Source organism: Mastigoproctus giganteus, chromosome 2, assembly GCF_048544385.1.
Source record: "Mastigoproctus giganteus isolate SK-2022 chromosome 2, ASM4854438v1, whole genome shotgun sequence".
Lineage (NCBI taxonomy): Eukaryota > Metazoa > Arthropoda > Arachnida > Uropygi > Thelyphonidae > Mastigoproctus > Mastigoproctus giganteus.
Genome location: NC_143576.1, coordinates 226,109,567 through 226,127,071, shown reverse-complemented (window position 1 = coordinate 226,127,071; position 17,505 = coordinate 226,109,567). Strand labels below are relative to the sequence as shown.

Sequence of the window (17,505 nt, the reverse complement as noted above, 5' to 3'; positions counted from 1 at the left end):
ATTTGCATCGTTATCATGCCAAACAACACGAGGTTGGGAATAGCCACAAGGCAAAGGCTCCATTGGAGAAGACAATCACCAAGTTGTGATCTGTGGTGCCTAAAGGACCACTCACTTCGACTTTGTACTTAGAAGGGTTGTTTGTGAGAAAAAGATCAAGCATGTTGGCTATATGGTTAGGACTGTCCTGTATTCTGGTAGGTAAATGAACAATCTGTGCACGGTCATTAGTAAATGCAAAAGCCTCAGCATCTCGACCAGCTGGGTCGGTGCAACTAGAAAACTGAACCCAGTTGGAGTTGTGAATTAAAATCACCAAGGAAAATTACCCCACTGTTAGGGAAGTTGGACTGGAGAAAGTCAAGTTGCAAAGAGAGGAAGTCAAAGAGGTCCAAGTGATTAGTAGAGTTGGGAGAATGGAAGAGACAACAGATGAATTTGCATAAATACCACCTTTGAGGCAAAAAGAATCATACAGTGAATAATATAAGCAATTGAGTTGAGCAGTAGTTGAATCAACCAATAACTGAGATTCTGTCAGAAAAAGTACATGGGGTTTGGCAGACTGCAAGTGGAAATGGACATTGCTGAGATTAGAACTGAGACCATGTATATTTGTGAGATGAACTAGGAAGTGTTTGGAAGGTTTAGATCTTTTCGCAGATAAGCTTACTATATTAGTTTGACAATTCGTGGTGTATTCAATAGAGAGAAAAAGTGTGGGGGGACATGCTGTATGAAGTAATGAAATTTTTGGATATGGTATACACATGGTAAGAATATACCCAGATCCTTGACATAACGTGGCCTTGTAAATGCCCCCTGCATACACACTACTTGGACTCCCTCCAGTCACTATCTGACAGAGTAGAGATAGCAAAATTATACATTAGCTGATCCATAAGCCTCCTAGAGTTACCAATAGGTTCGATCCAGTGTTCTAACTAGTGGCCGGTCTGCGAACACTGTTTTAGAACTGTACCCTTGATTGTAAGGAAGATTGGATCTCGCAATGATGTGCATTTCAACCTCAAAAGTCATCAGTCAGTGTATATAGGAAGAGATGGAAAGCATTGACCAGAACTTGGTGATAGAGACTAAACATGGATTCCACCACTTCAAGCCTCCAATAAGCAAAGTGGTGGTATTGCACCTGTTGATGAATCACCTACCACCAAAAGCAAGCAAGCACAGCATATCTGAGCGATTGTCTGCGACAAGCTCAAGGACCACTTAACCTGGAAGTGACGTAATTAATCTTTAATTGAGAATATTTTTGTTATATCTGCAGCCAAGGCATCATTTCCCATGGCAATTATGGCATTAATGATAGACCCTGAATATCTACTTAATGATTATATGAGTACAGGTAACCCTTGTACAACACGGTTATTAGGTTCCTGTAAAATGTGTTGTGTGAAACCATGGTATATGGGACTAAGAAAAAGTACAAAAAGGGGGGTTACATTCCAAAAGCTAACAAAAATATACCATTCTAGATTTTGTGCATCTTCTGCTCTCCTTAAAAAATCAGTAATCTGAGTGTGTTTGCTTTTGCTTGATAAATCTTTGTGAATTTCATCGTATAGAACTAAGCATTTTTGAAGCTCCCTTTTGAACTTTGAGCTCCTTTCATTCAAGAATCTACATAAAAAAAAATAAGATTCTAATTGCTCGGCTAACTTTATGCGTTTCCCTATGCTTTTTAGTGTAAAATTTGGAAGTTTAGAATTTTCATCTGTGATATCATCGTCTGAATTGATTTGAATTTACCTCCGATGCCATTTCCACAAAATCCGCTACGCTGGCTTCTTTTTCTACCAGTAATTCTTGAACAACTTCAGTAATCATATCTTTTTTTAGGAGCATTGGTGACTAAGGCCATGTTACTCTGTGCATATTGTCTATAAATTGCGTTTGTCCTAAGGTCGATTTTGTTTTGCTGGATGAAAAACCCGAGTTTCTAGGAAGAAAAACCATGCTACCCTTGGCCGAGCCTGACTAACTCAGCCACGTTGTGAAAAAGACCCATAAAAATTAAATTCCTCCCTTCATGTTCGGGATTCAAACTCGGGTCTTTTCCAGCTGGTGTGCGGAACAGGTGCTACCCACAAGGGCTTCAGTAGTGATATTATCAAAACCTTCCCCTCTTACCGACAGCAAGTTCTACTATCGTACCGATTCGTTTTCTGCCTGTTCGATCATATTTCCTGAATGAACTGACTCTGGCTATACATTTTTCCACATGTATTTAATGTTGACAGTTTTACTTCTTTGAGTGTTAAAGCTATGATTCTGATACAGTCCACAATTGAGAAATGTTTCCATGCCTCCATTACCTCAAAAGATTCGGAATCAATTTTTTCCAAAATCCATTGTAGCGATTTTCTGATGGAATGGGTTTTAAAGGTGGATATAATGCCTTGATCTAATGGCTGAATGAAACAAGTTGTATTAACCCAGTACAACTGTGGCAGTAGGAACATAACTTCAACGTTTGGATGACTTAAATCTTTTGGATGGCATGGTGTGCTATCCAATAGTAATAAAACATTGAAATCTAGATTTTTCCACAAGTTCAACAAGTACAAGTTCAATAGCACAGAACATAACATGGAAATTTCCCAATAAAATAAAATACAAGGATTTCTCAATTTTGTTTTGACTAGCGAGTTAACAGCGGGGATTCAAAAAGAGTGGAAACGTTGAAAAATTACATCCAACATAATAACAGGGTTTTCTCCCAGATAAAAGCTCAAAAATACCCTGTTATGTGAGGTTTACCTAAATTCTCTATGTTAGAGCAAAACCATGTTATATAAGTACTGTGTTGTGCGAGGATTGCTGCAATTTATCAATCGTGTTAGAGCAAAACTGTATTGTAGAAGTACCGTGTTATACGAGGGTTGCCTGTACTTAATATTGTAATGTTTATATTTACATCAGAGTTATTCTACCAGACCTCAAAAATAAGGATCCTGGGTCAGGAGCTTAAAACTCTTAATTTAGTTAGGAAATGAGTTCTCCAAGGGTAATTCACAAAATCAGCTAGGGCTGTTATATTGGGTAATTTTTTCATCTAGTATGTTCATACAAAGATATCTTGTGAATGCATTATTTAAAAGATGATGCTGAGTGACCATGGATACTAAATGATATACAATGATGCTAACTTCAAATGATATTCATAATGTAAAGCTAATAAAGGGGATGTGGTTCAGCACAGGTGCCATTTTTACATGTGTACTGTATCTTTGAGAAGCAAGATGAGGGAAAACGCCTTGCCACTCAAACATGTTAGAAGGCCCAATTGTGGCACATGTGGTCTCTCAGTCTGGAGATATGTAATGGCTGTCTCGGTCTTCAAATTGAAAACTATTCCTTGTGGGAATATATATCAAAAATCTCAGGTTCCGAACAAACATGCTCAACTTACTGCATGTATCAAACTTACTCTAGCAAACATAAGATTATCAGCAATCAGGTTAATCTATAATATATTTGAAGAGTGGTATTTTCGTAAATAATTTCTATCAAACAGCCTCCCACTTTTGCACTATTACCCAACTGCATTAGATTACAGTAAAAAATGTAGTATTTAATAGCTTTCAGCTACCAAGTGTATGCAGTGTACCTACAATCCCCATACATTTGCAAATATGAGGGCATTTTACGGCCAATTGCAATACTATATTATGCATTTAAGACAGTGTTAGCAAATTAGGAGAGTCATACCAGAAAGAATGCTTTGGGATAATAAAAGTATTTTTATCTGTAGGTAAATGTATTCACTCTACCAAGTTCCCCTTAGATTTTCCTTGGTACCTGACTGCCTCAGTTCGGTCTTCATTAGTAACAAGAAACTTTTCAGCCACTATTTTAGTGTCAGCGGACTATTAGTCAGAGTAGGTGCAAAAAGTCCCAGAGAAAATAAAAAGTATTACTGCTTGACTCTGTAAGACTTTAGTGATGAATAAGGGGGGGAGGTCCTTTGAGACTTCTCAGTATCTTTCCAGTTTAGTCCAACTTTAATTAATTGCAAGAAACTTGAGGCCACCATTTGATGTTATGAGCAATATAATTAATCACTATGTGGTGGATTTCGATGTGACCAGAAATACCTTCTCACAGGACAATCTATTATTATTGCAATTTTCCAGTTCTCCATTATACAGTTATTTTTTCCACCTATCATAATAGATTTTAACAAAATATATTGTAACTGTAAATAATAATCACTTTACTTATACCTTTAACTAGTAGCTAACAAAACAATCTCATGCATCCATGGTAGAATGGATACTTCTATTAGTGACATCAGTAGTGAAAGTGCTAAATGATAGAATCCCCTGCAAAAAAAAAAAAAGCTCTATATGTCAATATATATAAATTATGGTTTATATATTGCTATTTTCCATACATTTACCTAACCCTCAGAAAAAAAAAAAAAAAGAAAGAGAAAGAAGATAAAAAGAGAATGATATAAATAATTTTACTAATTACAAAGTGTTCCAAAAATTTGGAGAAATAAAAAAAAAACATACAAACTTCCAAATTTCCAAAATATGTTATATTTATTGAATAAGCTTTTTGAATTTTAAAGTACAGCTTCACTGTACAAGTGATACCAGCAAATGGTAAAAATTATCAGAGTACATTAGGTTTGATGATTGCTACCATAACAGTTTCATTTTGTCTTATCAAACAGGAACTGCATTTATTGTTACTGCATTCTTTTAATGAACAAGTCAAAAAATAAAAGACTCAGTTTAATTTTAAAAAATGGCAAATTTATCTTCTAAATATATCTACAAGGATTATCAATGAGCAAAAAGTTTCTTCTTACTCATTTTGAGTGCAGAGGCTCACCTGATTCAATTTCAACAATAATAACAAACATGATTATCACAAAGTACACATATAATGGCACCTGTTTTTGGTACTATTTTTCTTTTTTTGTTATTGATGCTGTGTTCTACACTGCATTCTTAAGCTATAATAGGCCTTCTGTTCATAATAACTAACTGGAAGTATATGTTAAATAATAACAACAGCACTATAAATACAACAAAACAGAAAACAAACAAAATAAGATCCTTAATCAGCGTAATAACAAAGTATAAAATTAATAAATATCACATTCAAGCTGTAAAATGTGATTTAATAAAGCCATACTTCAGGCCATGTGAAGGCACTGATTGGCAAAGATACCAATTCAGTATAATATTCCAAACAGCGGAATAATAACAGTTTAACTGATGAAAGTACTAAAGACTCATTATATAGAAAAACATACCTAATTAGCTATCAAATTTTAAATATTTACTTCATCACAAAAAATTCTACATCAATTTGTGAACTGGGAATTTATTGCATATTTTACAAAGTGGAATGATGCCCTACTCGAATACTTGTGACCTGAAATGCTAGCTAGGGCTACCATTAAGGACATGAAGTACAGGAGGAGAAAGCAAATCAGCATATTCATGGAGGGCTTCTCGCAGTGATCGACAAACTTGAGCAGATGTTGATGTTGTGCAGTCCACCAAGTGGGGATATAATGAAATCAACTGTTGCCATACGCTCCAATCCACTACAAAGAATAAATAATGTAACTCGAGAAAACAATTTGAATTTCATAATTCTGCAATCTTTAAAGATCAACATTATTTAACAATTAATGCATCATAAATTAAAAGGAAGCTAACAGTTAAATGTTAAAAAAATATATATACATATACAGTGAATTCCGGTTATTTGGGCCACCGGTTAATCGGGGCAGCCGTTTATTTGGGGCAAATCTTAAAAAACAGAAACCAATCGAGAAAATAGCCTGAGTTTACTTCGCTTAATTGGGACAACATGCCGTTTAATCGGGGCAGGAGACCGCAGCACTGGAGATTACCCTACGATTGTCTCCAACAGTACCACGTGGTTCAGTCGAAATTCTGGAGGTCAGAACCATAAAACAATAAAAACAATTAGCAGTCACCTGTTTATTGGGCTTTTCTGTTAGTGAAATCTATCATAAACGGACAGTAAACTCGATCTTACTGAATTTGTGATAATACCGACAGCTGGAATTCTGTGGGTTATTATTGCGAAATGTGTTTACACTTCCATGAAATCTTCAATCATATAAAAAAATTAATTTTCAGATCTTCTCTTCATTCCTATTTTTAAAGCTTTGTAACTCGTTACTCCGTTCTCACTTTGCATATCATGTTACTTGCATTTCTGTGTGCCGTGTTCTTTGTTATTAATTGCTTATCTTTTTACTCTTTTAAATTTTAACTCCTACCCACAAATGTCAGTGAACAGAAATGTCAACTAGTTTGTATGTACATATTACAATACATATTAATTATTCCGATTATCATGTATATTCTTCCGATTTTAACGTATCATTTAATTTTTTAATTGGTAAGGTAATAAAGGGTAAATTTGTGCTTAATATATCTTTGTTTTTATAGCCTGTGGATAATATTCCTCCTATTTTTTTGCTAATTAGAATCACTGTTGAATAGAATTAAAATTCAATTCACAAACGTGATCACAATGATCAGCGCTTACTCACATCGTATAGTGAACGGTACTTTACTATGGTGAGTTCGTTGTAATGTGATTTGATTGTACAGTAAATAAATTGTAAAGGGGGGGGTACATTGTATTTTTAACTATTTACGTGAAACTTCGGATAATTGGGGCAGCCACTTAATCGGGCCAAAATGCACTAGTCCCGATGTGTCTCAAATAACCGGAATGGACTGTATATATATATAATATTTTAAATTGCTACAGGCTATTTATCCAATGAAAAAAGGAGAGCATGATAATTAATAAAAGATAATTATTATTTCATTGTCATTTTATTCATCCAAATATTTTTTCATTTTAATATGCCATTTCTTTTGTGTTATCAGTATTGTCTTAATGTTATGCTACTTTTGCTTCTTTTATAAATCTGTGGTGTTGTGCATGTTCCAAAATGTTTTATGGTTGTTTGTTAGTATTCTGTCAGACCAAGTTATGTGAATTTTATAAACCTAGACATCACACTGAGCATGTTTCATATCATGAATTATGTGCACTTCGCATTCCATAAGTATTACGCATTATGTAAATAGTTACTGTATAAAATAGTGTCATTAACCTTATTTCAATGGTGATCAAATATAACCAATATAGTTTTGCATTATTTTCGTTTCCATTTGTCAAGTCCTTAGCAATATTGCAAATTAGAAATTTGTGAACTCCTCATCAAGTCCCACTTCAAAATATGACTACAAATTTAGAATTTACATAATGCTTTGGATGAAACAGTTCTATTTTGTAACCCAAAGCATCCATTTTTATCAGTCTTCCAAGAAAAGAAAACTTGCTTACAAATGTATTGTGTAACAACCTGATTAACCTAGAATATAGCAAAAAATGTTATTTGCACAAACAATTTAGAGATGAATCCGAAATCTGGTTTGTGTATGATATAGTAAATTCATTAATAAACATTATAATTTATTGTTCTTATGTCATCTGTCTTTTGCATTTTTTCTTGAATTTGATTATACAGTATATTTACAAATTATCATAATTTGTAATTATATTGTATAATCCTCCCTCCAAGATACTATATTCCAAATGTGAAAAGAAAAATATTACATTTATAGCTAATAATCAAATTAAGTTTCCAAACTTTGTGTATACATGAAAGGAGAAAAATGAAAAGGCACAAAAATAAATGAAATACATATAAGTATACTTACCATTCTGTGGTGGTGCTTTCTTTAATGATGCTATAAGAGTGGCTACTGCTTTTAAGACAAAAGAAATTTCTGCCATCCTATGTCTGTAATATTAAACATCAAAGAAAACAATCCAAGTTTCAAACTCTAACCCATTTAATATAAAAGTATAGTAAATATAATATTTAATACAATATAAGAGTATTTATACAAGAGTTAATTAACCATATAAGAGTATTTATATAATATCATATAGTGTATTTAATAATGAGTATTTAAATGTTAACTTTAAACTTGAAGTACAATTTTATGTAAAAAAAAGAAGATATATATATATATCTTCTTTTTTTTCCTTGGATATATATATATATATATATATATCCAAGCATGAAAAAGCAAATATTAAATGTTATTAAATTATAATAAATATAAATATTATAATAAATATTAAGTAGTCACATAACCAATTAATGCCATCTAGGATGATTAAACATTACATCGGTCTGTATAAATATGAATATGAGTTAAGTTGATAGTGGTAAGAGTTTTTAAAGGTAAAATATGATATACTAGCTTATCAGATAAACCATAAACCATGGCGGGTACCCAACGTGACCTGGAAAAAATCAATCTATGCCATGACATAAGCAATAAATTATAAACATATATAAAAATACCATTAAAATGTTAATTATCGCAATAAGATACATTGAAAGGGACTTTTTCGAGGGCTAACCCTTTCAATGTATCAACCATAATTAACGAGCTATCCGTTTCTGTAGTCATCGTCCAGCATAACTATGTCCAAATATATGTAAAATAGTAGTAGGTTAGAGCCAAAAGGTAGTGACGAGAATAAAATTTTGTAGTAAGTTAGAGCCAAATGGTAGTGGTAAAATTTGTTAATTAATCCCAAATTTAGCAGTAAGCTGGCAAGATGACTGTTAGCCCGACGGATAGCCAAAATTTAAATTAAAATTATAGAAAGAGCTATAATTATTGTTAGGCATATGTGCGTAGTTGATAGTAAATGCAGTTACGGTAGTCTAAGCAAAAATAACAGTGTGAGCTATCGCTAACCAAGGCGAACGGAAAAAGGTATAAGAATAGATATAGTACCTCAATCCCCCTCGAATACTCTAATAGTTCATGAGGTATGAATAAATAGGGATAAGAAAGTGAAAGTTAAACAGCAAAGAAAAAGTAAAATAATTAACATAGGATGTAACCTTATAGTAAGGTATCCTGGTTAGAATGCTTTAAGATTAAAATAAGAATGCTTACCACCGTATAGCCAAGGTACTAGAAAACCACGTGTATAGGCACGTGTAGCATATATAACTACCGATCGTAGCCCCCCCTAGGAAATGTAATAACTAAGTTAAGTGATAAAATAAGTATAATTGCATGCAGCGCCATCTGCTGTTTTCTATGTGTAATATTATATCCTGTATAATATTACACATAGAAAAGCCGTCAAATAAATATCTCTCTAGAAGCCATAGCAGAGGTTTACAGAATAAGTTCCTACCCATGGAGCAAATATAGGTACACGTTTTTAATGCGTGTAAGCTATATGTAACTTACTCCATGAGCAGTGCCTATTTACATAATTACTACTATTTACATAATTACATGTCCAACGAAAATTTACATAATTACATGTCCAACGAATAATTACATGTCCAACTGGGTGATCCGACAAGTTCTTCTACTAGCCATTCAGCATCTAATGCCGCTGTCCAATTGAATCTATTCAGTGCCAATGCTGAGGCTCCTACTAACATAGGCTGCGATCCTAATGATCTAACCGAGATAGCAAATAATAATGTGACACTTACCGATATTGCCTGCAATGCTTTCACTGTTGACACTACTACTCCTGATACTACAGACGTAGTAACTTGCAATAAACATAATAGCAGCTATCTAAAATTTAATAGTTGTAACAATACACTCTGTCAGACCTGTCCAAACATGAGCAAGTATCATATTACTAATAACCTCGACGCTCCAGTTTTTTGCCATGCTAGTGGGGTGGTGTACCTCATTAATTGCAACTTATGTGAAGCAAAATACATAGGGCAAACTGGAGGGGAGTTACATATTAGAATTAACGGGCATAGATCTCACATTAAAAATTTCATAAATATTAAAGACATCGAACTACAGCACTTTCAAGTACACAGCTTTAGCAATACTACTATTACTATATTAGCTATTGAAAGTAACCACAATACCAGGTTAGAATCCGAAAATATCAATATATTAAAATATAAAACACTGTATTAAAATATAAAACACTAAACACTTAATAATAAATTTAATGGAAATTGCTACACTAGCAATGCTTTAAACGATACTTGTATATATAGCCTGTTTCAAATAGTGAAAAGACCCAAATCTAACAGAATAGTCAAAACATACAATAGTAAAAAAGCCCGCACACCAAATATAACTGACGATTTTAATGACATGTTAATGTATTGGGACAAACCAATTATACATGTCAAACAGATTCATGATTTTATATTCGGGTTGAAACATAGTAAAATCCGAGCTCTTGACACCATCAACTCTAACTATAGACATAATAACTTACACCTTAACCTTCTGATTAAAGACATAATTAAATTTATTTTTAGTAATAAAAAAACTAAGGTTACATATGAATATATCAACATTAAATTCAGCCACGCATTATTCGATTATGTCTGCCTAGATAAAATCATTAATGTATATATAAGTGATTTGCCTATTACCAATGCACAGATACGCACTAGATTCAGCTATAATAAACCGTTTGGACTTACAGTCTGTAATTATAAAAAAGCAGCTACTAACCTCGTCAATAGCGATATTGAGGCGGTTTGCTTTTGCCATTTACCGCAATATCAGACATTTGTGGACGCACACCATAAACACATTATCACAGGAGATTTGAGCATTATAGACTATCCAGAGCTACGTGAGATTCTATCAGTTGGATTTAAATTTCGACCTAATACCGATATTAATACCAACGCCATCATTAAACAACTACACTCAGATATAATGAAGTTCAGCCTAAAGTTATCCTACAAATATAACATATCCTTGGAAGCCTTCCACAAGTGGCTTACGCTCACCTTTCAGGCCATTAAGAAAGAGATAAAGTCCATATGCAAGAAACTACCACCTACTAAGGTTTTTAATATAGATGCAATTAAGCAGAAGCTTAAACTGATACAAAATAAGTTCATAATTACTACTATTGATAAAGCCTCTAATAACTATAGCATTATATGTAAAAAATTTTACACTACAGCATTACTAAATGAACTTAACAATAGTAGCACTTACAAAATAGTAACGGATAAACGAAACGCTATTACTAAGAAAATACGTGCTTGGCATAAAAAATTAAAGCTTACTAACCATACAACTATATACCCATACATATACTGTATACCTAAGTTTCATAAAAATCCGACTGGTTTTAGATTTATAACTTCGTGTAGGGATAGCTACGCTAAGATTCTGCATCGCAAACTCGTTAATTTACTTCAAATTATTTTTGATAACATAGGTCATTCAAATATTATTCTCAATAATAGACCGGTATTAAATTACATCAATAGCAACACAGGCATCAATACGATAGAACATATCAATACATTCGACTTTAATAACTTGTTTACTAGCATCCCGCATAACAGCCTAAAAACTGTGTTCTGCGATTATTATGATAAATACAAAAATATCTTACCCTGTGAGAAACACTACTGGGATGACCTTTTTAACCTTTGCATCTTCAATAACTACATATTTAATGGCAGTAATCTTTATAGGCAACATACAGGTATACCGATGGGTGCATGTAGCTCTTGTATAGTGGCAAATTTATACCTACACCACTTTGAATATAATTTTAAACACAATATGGTTCTATACAGATATATTGACGATTTGATAGTTTTTAATATGCCTGACTTCCTGACAGAAGCTATCAAATATTATCCGCCTGAATTAACATTAGAACGCACCAACACTAATAATTCCAAATCTGCTACCTTCCTGGACTTGGATATAAGGATAAATAACAATACAGTACACACCAAACTGTATGATAAACGCAAAAATTTTCATTTTTATACTATTGACCTCACTAACTGGAACTCGAATATCTCAAAAAGGATACATCGCAATACCCTAATCGCACAAAGCATCAGAAGAATACACATATGTAACCAGACTGATTATATTATAGATACACTCATTGAATTCAGATCCAAGCTTTTAAAAAATTACTTCCCACACCACATAATTACAAGATATCTGTATAAAGCTATATTGATAGCAAACAACAAGGGGAATTATAACCTTAACGCACAGAGTATTATAGATAAAGTCCTAAACAGGCGCTAATATAACAGAGCCTTTGTAAAATTTTCGTTGGACATGTAATTATGTAAATAGTAGGCACTGCTCATGGAGTAAGTTACATATAGCTTACACGCATTAAAAACGTGTACCTATATTTGCTCCATGGGTAGGAACTTATTCTGTAAACCTCTACTATGGCTTCTAGAGAGATATTTATTTGACGGCTTTTCTATGTGTAATATTATACAGGATATAATATTACACATAGAAAACAGCAGATGGCGCTGCATGCAATTATACTTATTTTATCACTTAACTTAGTTATTACATTTCCTAGGGGGGGCTACGATCGGTAGTTATATATGCTACACGTGCCTATACACGTGGTTTTCTAGTACCTTGGCTATACGGTGGTAAGCATTCTTATTTTAATCTTAAAGCATTCTAACCAGGATACCTTACTATAAGGTTACATCCTATGTTAATTATTTTACTTTTTCTTTGCTGTTTAACTTTCACTTTCTTATCCCTATTTATTCATACCTCATGAACTATTAGAGTATTCGAGGGGGATTGAGGTACTATATCTATTCTTATACCTTTTTCCGTTCGCCTTGGTTAGCGATAGCTCACACTGTTATTTTTGCTTAGACTACCGTAACTGCATTTACTATCAACTACGCACATATGCCTAACAATAATTATAGCTCTTTCTATAATTTTAATTTAAATTTTGGCTATCCGTCGGGCTAACAGTCATCTTGCCAGCTTACTGCTAAATTTGGGATTAATTAACAAATTTTACCACTACCATTTGGCTCTAACTTACTACAAAATTTTATTCTCGTCACTACCTTTTGGCTCTAACCTACTACTATTTTACATATATTTGGACATAGTTATGCTGGACGATGACTACAGAAACGGATAGCTCGTTAATTATGGTTGATACATTGAAAGGGTTAGCCCTCGAAAAAGTCCCTTTCAATGTATCTTATTGCGATAATTAACATTTTAATGGTATTTTTATATATGTTTATAATTTATTGCTTATGTCATGGCATAGATTGATTTTTTCCAGGTCACGTTGGGTACCCGCCATGGTTTATGGTTTATCTGATAAGCTAGTATATCATATTTTACCTTTAAAAACTCTTACCACTATCAACTTAACTCATATTCATATATATATATATATATATATCCAAAGTATGTAAAATGCATAATCAATAAACTAAATATAATAATGTTTCTCGGTATACACTATAACCTGCTAAATTTTGATTATAACTACACCATTAGACTCTACCACTATAACTAACATCTTAAATCATAATATAATAATAAAAAAAATATATATATATATATACCTTGGTAATGGACACTTTCCACTTAGTCTTTCATCTTCTGAATACTTTTTAATAACTTCTTGAAATCTGTGAAGTAATGAAATAACAGCCAATTTGTTCACAATTCCACTGTCTTGTTCATCTTGAAGTCCATTTTCTCCTAGATTAACACCTTCTCCAAGGAATGAAAACTTCAGAAGTGTTTCAAAGCATGCTTTTGCAAATTCTTCTCTCAATTTACGACTAGACTCTGTATCTATCAAAAATAAAAGAAATAGAAGTGATGGTGTATGCATAGCAAAATACATCCCTCTCAGTATATATATATAAACAAATGGCAGAAAAAAAAAAAAAAATCAGCTGTTGCTTTCGTATCCTGAGACCCAGTTCCCATATAAAAGTTGGGAATGTAGACAACAGAAAAAAAAAGAGAGATTATGCTAATTATAATGCTCCATAAGGTTCAAAATCAATTAAAGGAAAATTATACTTACATTAGCACCTTATACATGAAATTTTAAAGTATAAATGTTACCATTTGGTGGTTTCCACAACATTCTCAAATTTTCACTTATAACTATTCACAAAAAATTTAAAGATGCTTCTTAGACCTGATAAGCTTCCACATAGTGAAACTACCATACCTAATCCTCATAATAATTTTCCCTTTATGTTTACGCACTGACCTGATAACAGACAGAACATTTATTAAAATCAAAAATTTATGTATAAAAAATTTACAAAATATGATACTGTCACATACTGCTGCCTTCTGATTATCTAGGGACTAAGTGGGATTCCTAAAGGATTGGTACTGGGCCCACTGTTGCTCCTAATTTTCCTAAACAACATTACAAAGAGATACAGGACATGATGTCAAAGTTTAGGCGTGACCTCCAGATCTGTATAAAATTCGGTAAACTCTTTAAAATCCAGCACTTTACAATCTGGAATTATTTAAAATACAATGCACTTCACAACAAAAAAAAATAAAAAAATAATCTGAAAACATTAGGAAAGCAATCTGGTACTCATATCAATGATCGTTGTTGTTGTTTTGGTTTTTAGGAGCATTAGCAACTAAGGCCATATTGCTCCGGGGATATGCGGTGGTCATTCCCTGACCTTTCCGCATCCTCCGTATTTGGTGGTGATGGGCTTGAACCCTGGTCTAATCAAAAAGCATGCGCTACACATTGTTGCTCCTTCCCACCTGGCTACGAAGGCGCCAACATAGGTTGCGACCACATCACTTCATTCCCATTTTTTAGTTTGCTCAGTGGGATAGCCACATTCCCAGTACTCAGGATGGCAAGTCATCATTGTTTAGGTGTTTCGTTGAGATGGTGGGCCGTTGAATGACTCGAAGCCGGGCTAGTGCCATGTAGTGTCATCTTGGCACTCAGGAGACAGGAACCGTTACAAGAAGAGCTGGCCAAGGTTGCCCGAGGGCTGTGTCAACCAGAACAGACCACTATCTGGCTCCGACAGCAGGACAGAACCCTATGATGTCCAGCCATCAACTGTCTCTTGAGGTTGTTGCGACAACAGGTGAAAATATTTTCAACAGATTGCATTAAGAAGGCTCAATTCAAGTGGACTCTACGCAAGGAAGCCAATGCTTTTTATCGCATTAACCCCAAACTACTGCAGAGCTTATAAAAACTGTTGCCATGAACACGTGACTTTGAGTCCTAACAAATGGGGTAGTTCTGTTCTCTGATGAGTCTCGTTATAGCCTACAAACAGATTGTAGATGGATATTATTTCATCTGGAGACAATGAGGAATGCAATACTATCCCTCCAACATCAGAGAAAGGGACATTTATGGTGGAGGCAGTGTCCTCACGTGGGGTGGAATAATGATCAACAGCAGCATCCTCTTCATTTTTTTTTGATAGGGGTACCAAAACTGTGCAGAGGTACTGAGAACAGATCCACGAACCCTATGTGCAACTTTTCAGGGGTGTGGTTGGCCCAGACTTTCTTTTCATGTGGCAACACCACTGCACATAGAGCCCAAGTAGTGGAGGAATATCTTGAAACAGAAGATGTCCAACAACTGCCGTGGCCAACACAATCCCTTGGGCATTGCATTGCAAACTGACAGCCTGCCAACTCTTCAGTCACTTGGTGAGCTAAGGTCTGCACTGGAGGGAGAATGGGATTTGTTGCCACAAAATCTTAGAGAATCTTATATCGAGCATGATTCACCACTTTGGTTTAGCCATTGGAGGGGATCACATGCTGTACTGATGTCACGTGACCATATTTTTGAGTATCTTGTATTGACTCCTGTAATGTGACCTTTTTGGTAATTCTTATACAACCCCTATAAATGTCCCTTATACCTGTCCAAAGTTTCTCACTGTCTCCTCTTTTCATTGTTATTCTATGGCACACCACATACCAAATTTTCCCCACTTCATCGCAAGCTGCACAGTTACACCATGTTTTCTACGTGTTCTGTTCATTCTGTCAAGCAGTGTACTCCTGCTGAACTTTCTATGATTCTTCCATTTTGATCTAGTAATGAACCTATCGAATTTTCTCTTCATTTCTGCATTCATATGAGAAGAATTCCTTGTCTTCAATTTCAGCTCTAGTGATTATCATATTTAGCTTTTGCCTTAATTATCCTAGCAGTAGTTTTTTTTTTTGCTTGTACAGTTAATACTCATATAAATCATTGTTTGATAACAGTGTGTAACTGTCCTACAACACAAGTTTTAATATAAAAATCACACAAAGAAAATAAACAAAGAATTGGAAATACTGGTACTCGGTACTTTTGGGTTTAAGATTATAAATTAATCTTGTTCACATGTCCTTCTTTACTTTATTTATTAAAAAATAATAAATGTCTGAAACTTCAACATTCATGCAGTTCATAGTGCAACTTTATGTATAAGATTTGCTTTTGCACATATAGTTCAAAATTGCAGTAACATTTTCTTTTTATTTAGAACTGATATAACATAATCCCAAGTTGGGATTTAAGAATTAAGAACTAGAAAATGTTCTGGATATACGGGCTGGCAGTCTGGATGTACAGTTTATTGACTAATAATGTTAAGGACATTATTAGAGTCAATAAACTATTTGCTATTTTCAAAATGTGGATTTAAGTGTTATTCTTTTAATTTAATCTAATTTTAGTTGTTAATTACCACATCATGCTTTTCATTCAACATATCAGAATATATAAAGAATTTATTTACTTACCAACAAGGGTACTACTGGTAGCAGAATGAATTGAACCTCTGTTAAGGAGAGATACAATGCAAATTACAAAAGCTTTAGGCAACTGGCTAGAATGAGGCAGGATATCTTCTCTGATAAGGTGTACAATCTGAAATTAAAAGAATTTTCATTAAAATGAGAATTCAGCAAACAAAAATAGACATATATAGATAATACTTTCAATAAAACACTTAAGTAATCACTTCCAATAATAAAAAATGACAGCATTCTCAGTTTTGTAGCTGAATTTTTTTTAATAAACAGAACATTACAGTAATTAAATAACATACTTCACTGACAGGAAGTTTGCCATTTCTCTCTAAATGATATGCAAATCACATATCTTCAAAACTGTCATATTTAATTAAATACAGTGGTTCTCACCAGATTACTGAAGTTAAGCAGTATTTAATGTGCTCTATATTCAATATTTCATTTTTCATGGTGACTTGAAATGCAAACCATAACTAAAATCTATAAACTATAGTATGTTAATAGCATGGACTGTGAAGTGAGAAACAAGAACCTTAACAGTGGACTCTAATTTTTTAGATTATAATTTTTAGGATATACATAGGAAGAAAAGTTGCTCAAGAGAACACTTGTATGAAGAATAAACTAAAAAATTTAGTTAATTTTAAATTAAACTATGAGTGGATATTGACTGCCTAATGCTAATGTTTCGACTAGCTAGGAATAATGCAGTAGAAGTTAGATGCCAATTCAGAAGAAGTAAAGATTTTGATGCTGTTGCGCATAAAAGACTGCTGTACAAATTAGAGCAATGTGGCATTAAGGGCAAGTT

At 33.6% G+C, this 17,505-nt stretch overlaps 1 protein-coding gene across 3 annotated transcripts in view; it reads right to left on the bottom strand.

Moving 5' to 3' along the window:
* Positions 1–4,865: 4,865 nt before the first annotated feature.
* mon2 (Mon2 homolog, regulator of endosome-to-Golgi trafficking) overlaps positions 4,866–17,505 on the bottom strand; it is a 273,966-nt gene continuing 261,326 nt past the window's right edge. For 2 of the 3 annotated variants that reach the window (XM_090389771.1, XM_090389772.1), the window contains 4 exons: positions 16,683–16,809; positions 13,478–13,712; positions 7,764–7,846; positions 4,866–5,593 (listed from right to left, as the gene is read on the bottom strand). In XM_090389771.1, the coding sequence (XP_090245897.1) occupies positions 5,427–5,593; positions 7,764–7,846; positions 13,478–13,712; positions 16,683–16,809 (612 nt within the window). In that variant the 3' untranslated portion in view covers positions 4,866–5,426. Of the gene's footprint in view, positions 5,594–7,763; positions 7,847–13,477; positions 13,713–16,682; positions 16,810–17,505 lie in introns of those variants that run through there. The other variant, XR_016548096.1, reaches the window with a different exon arrangement.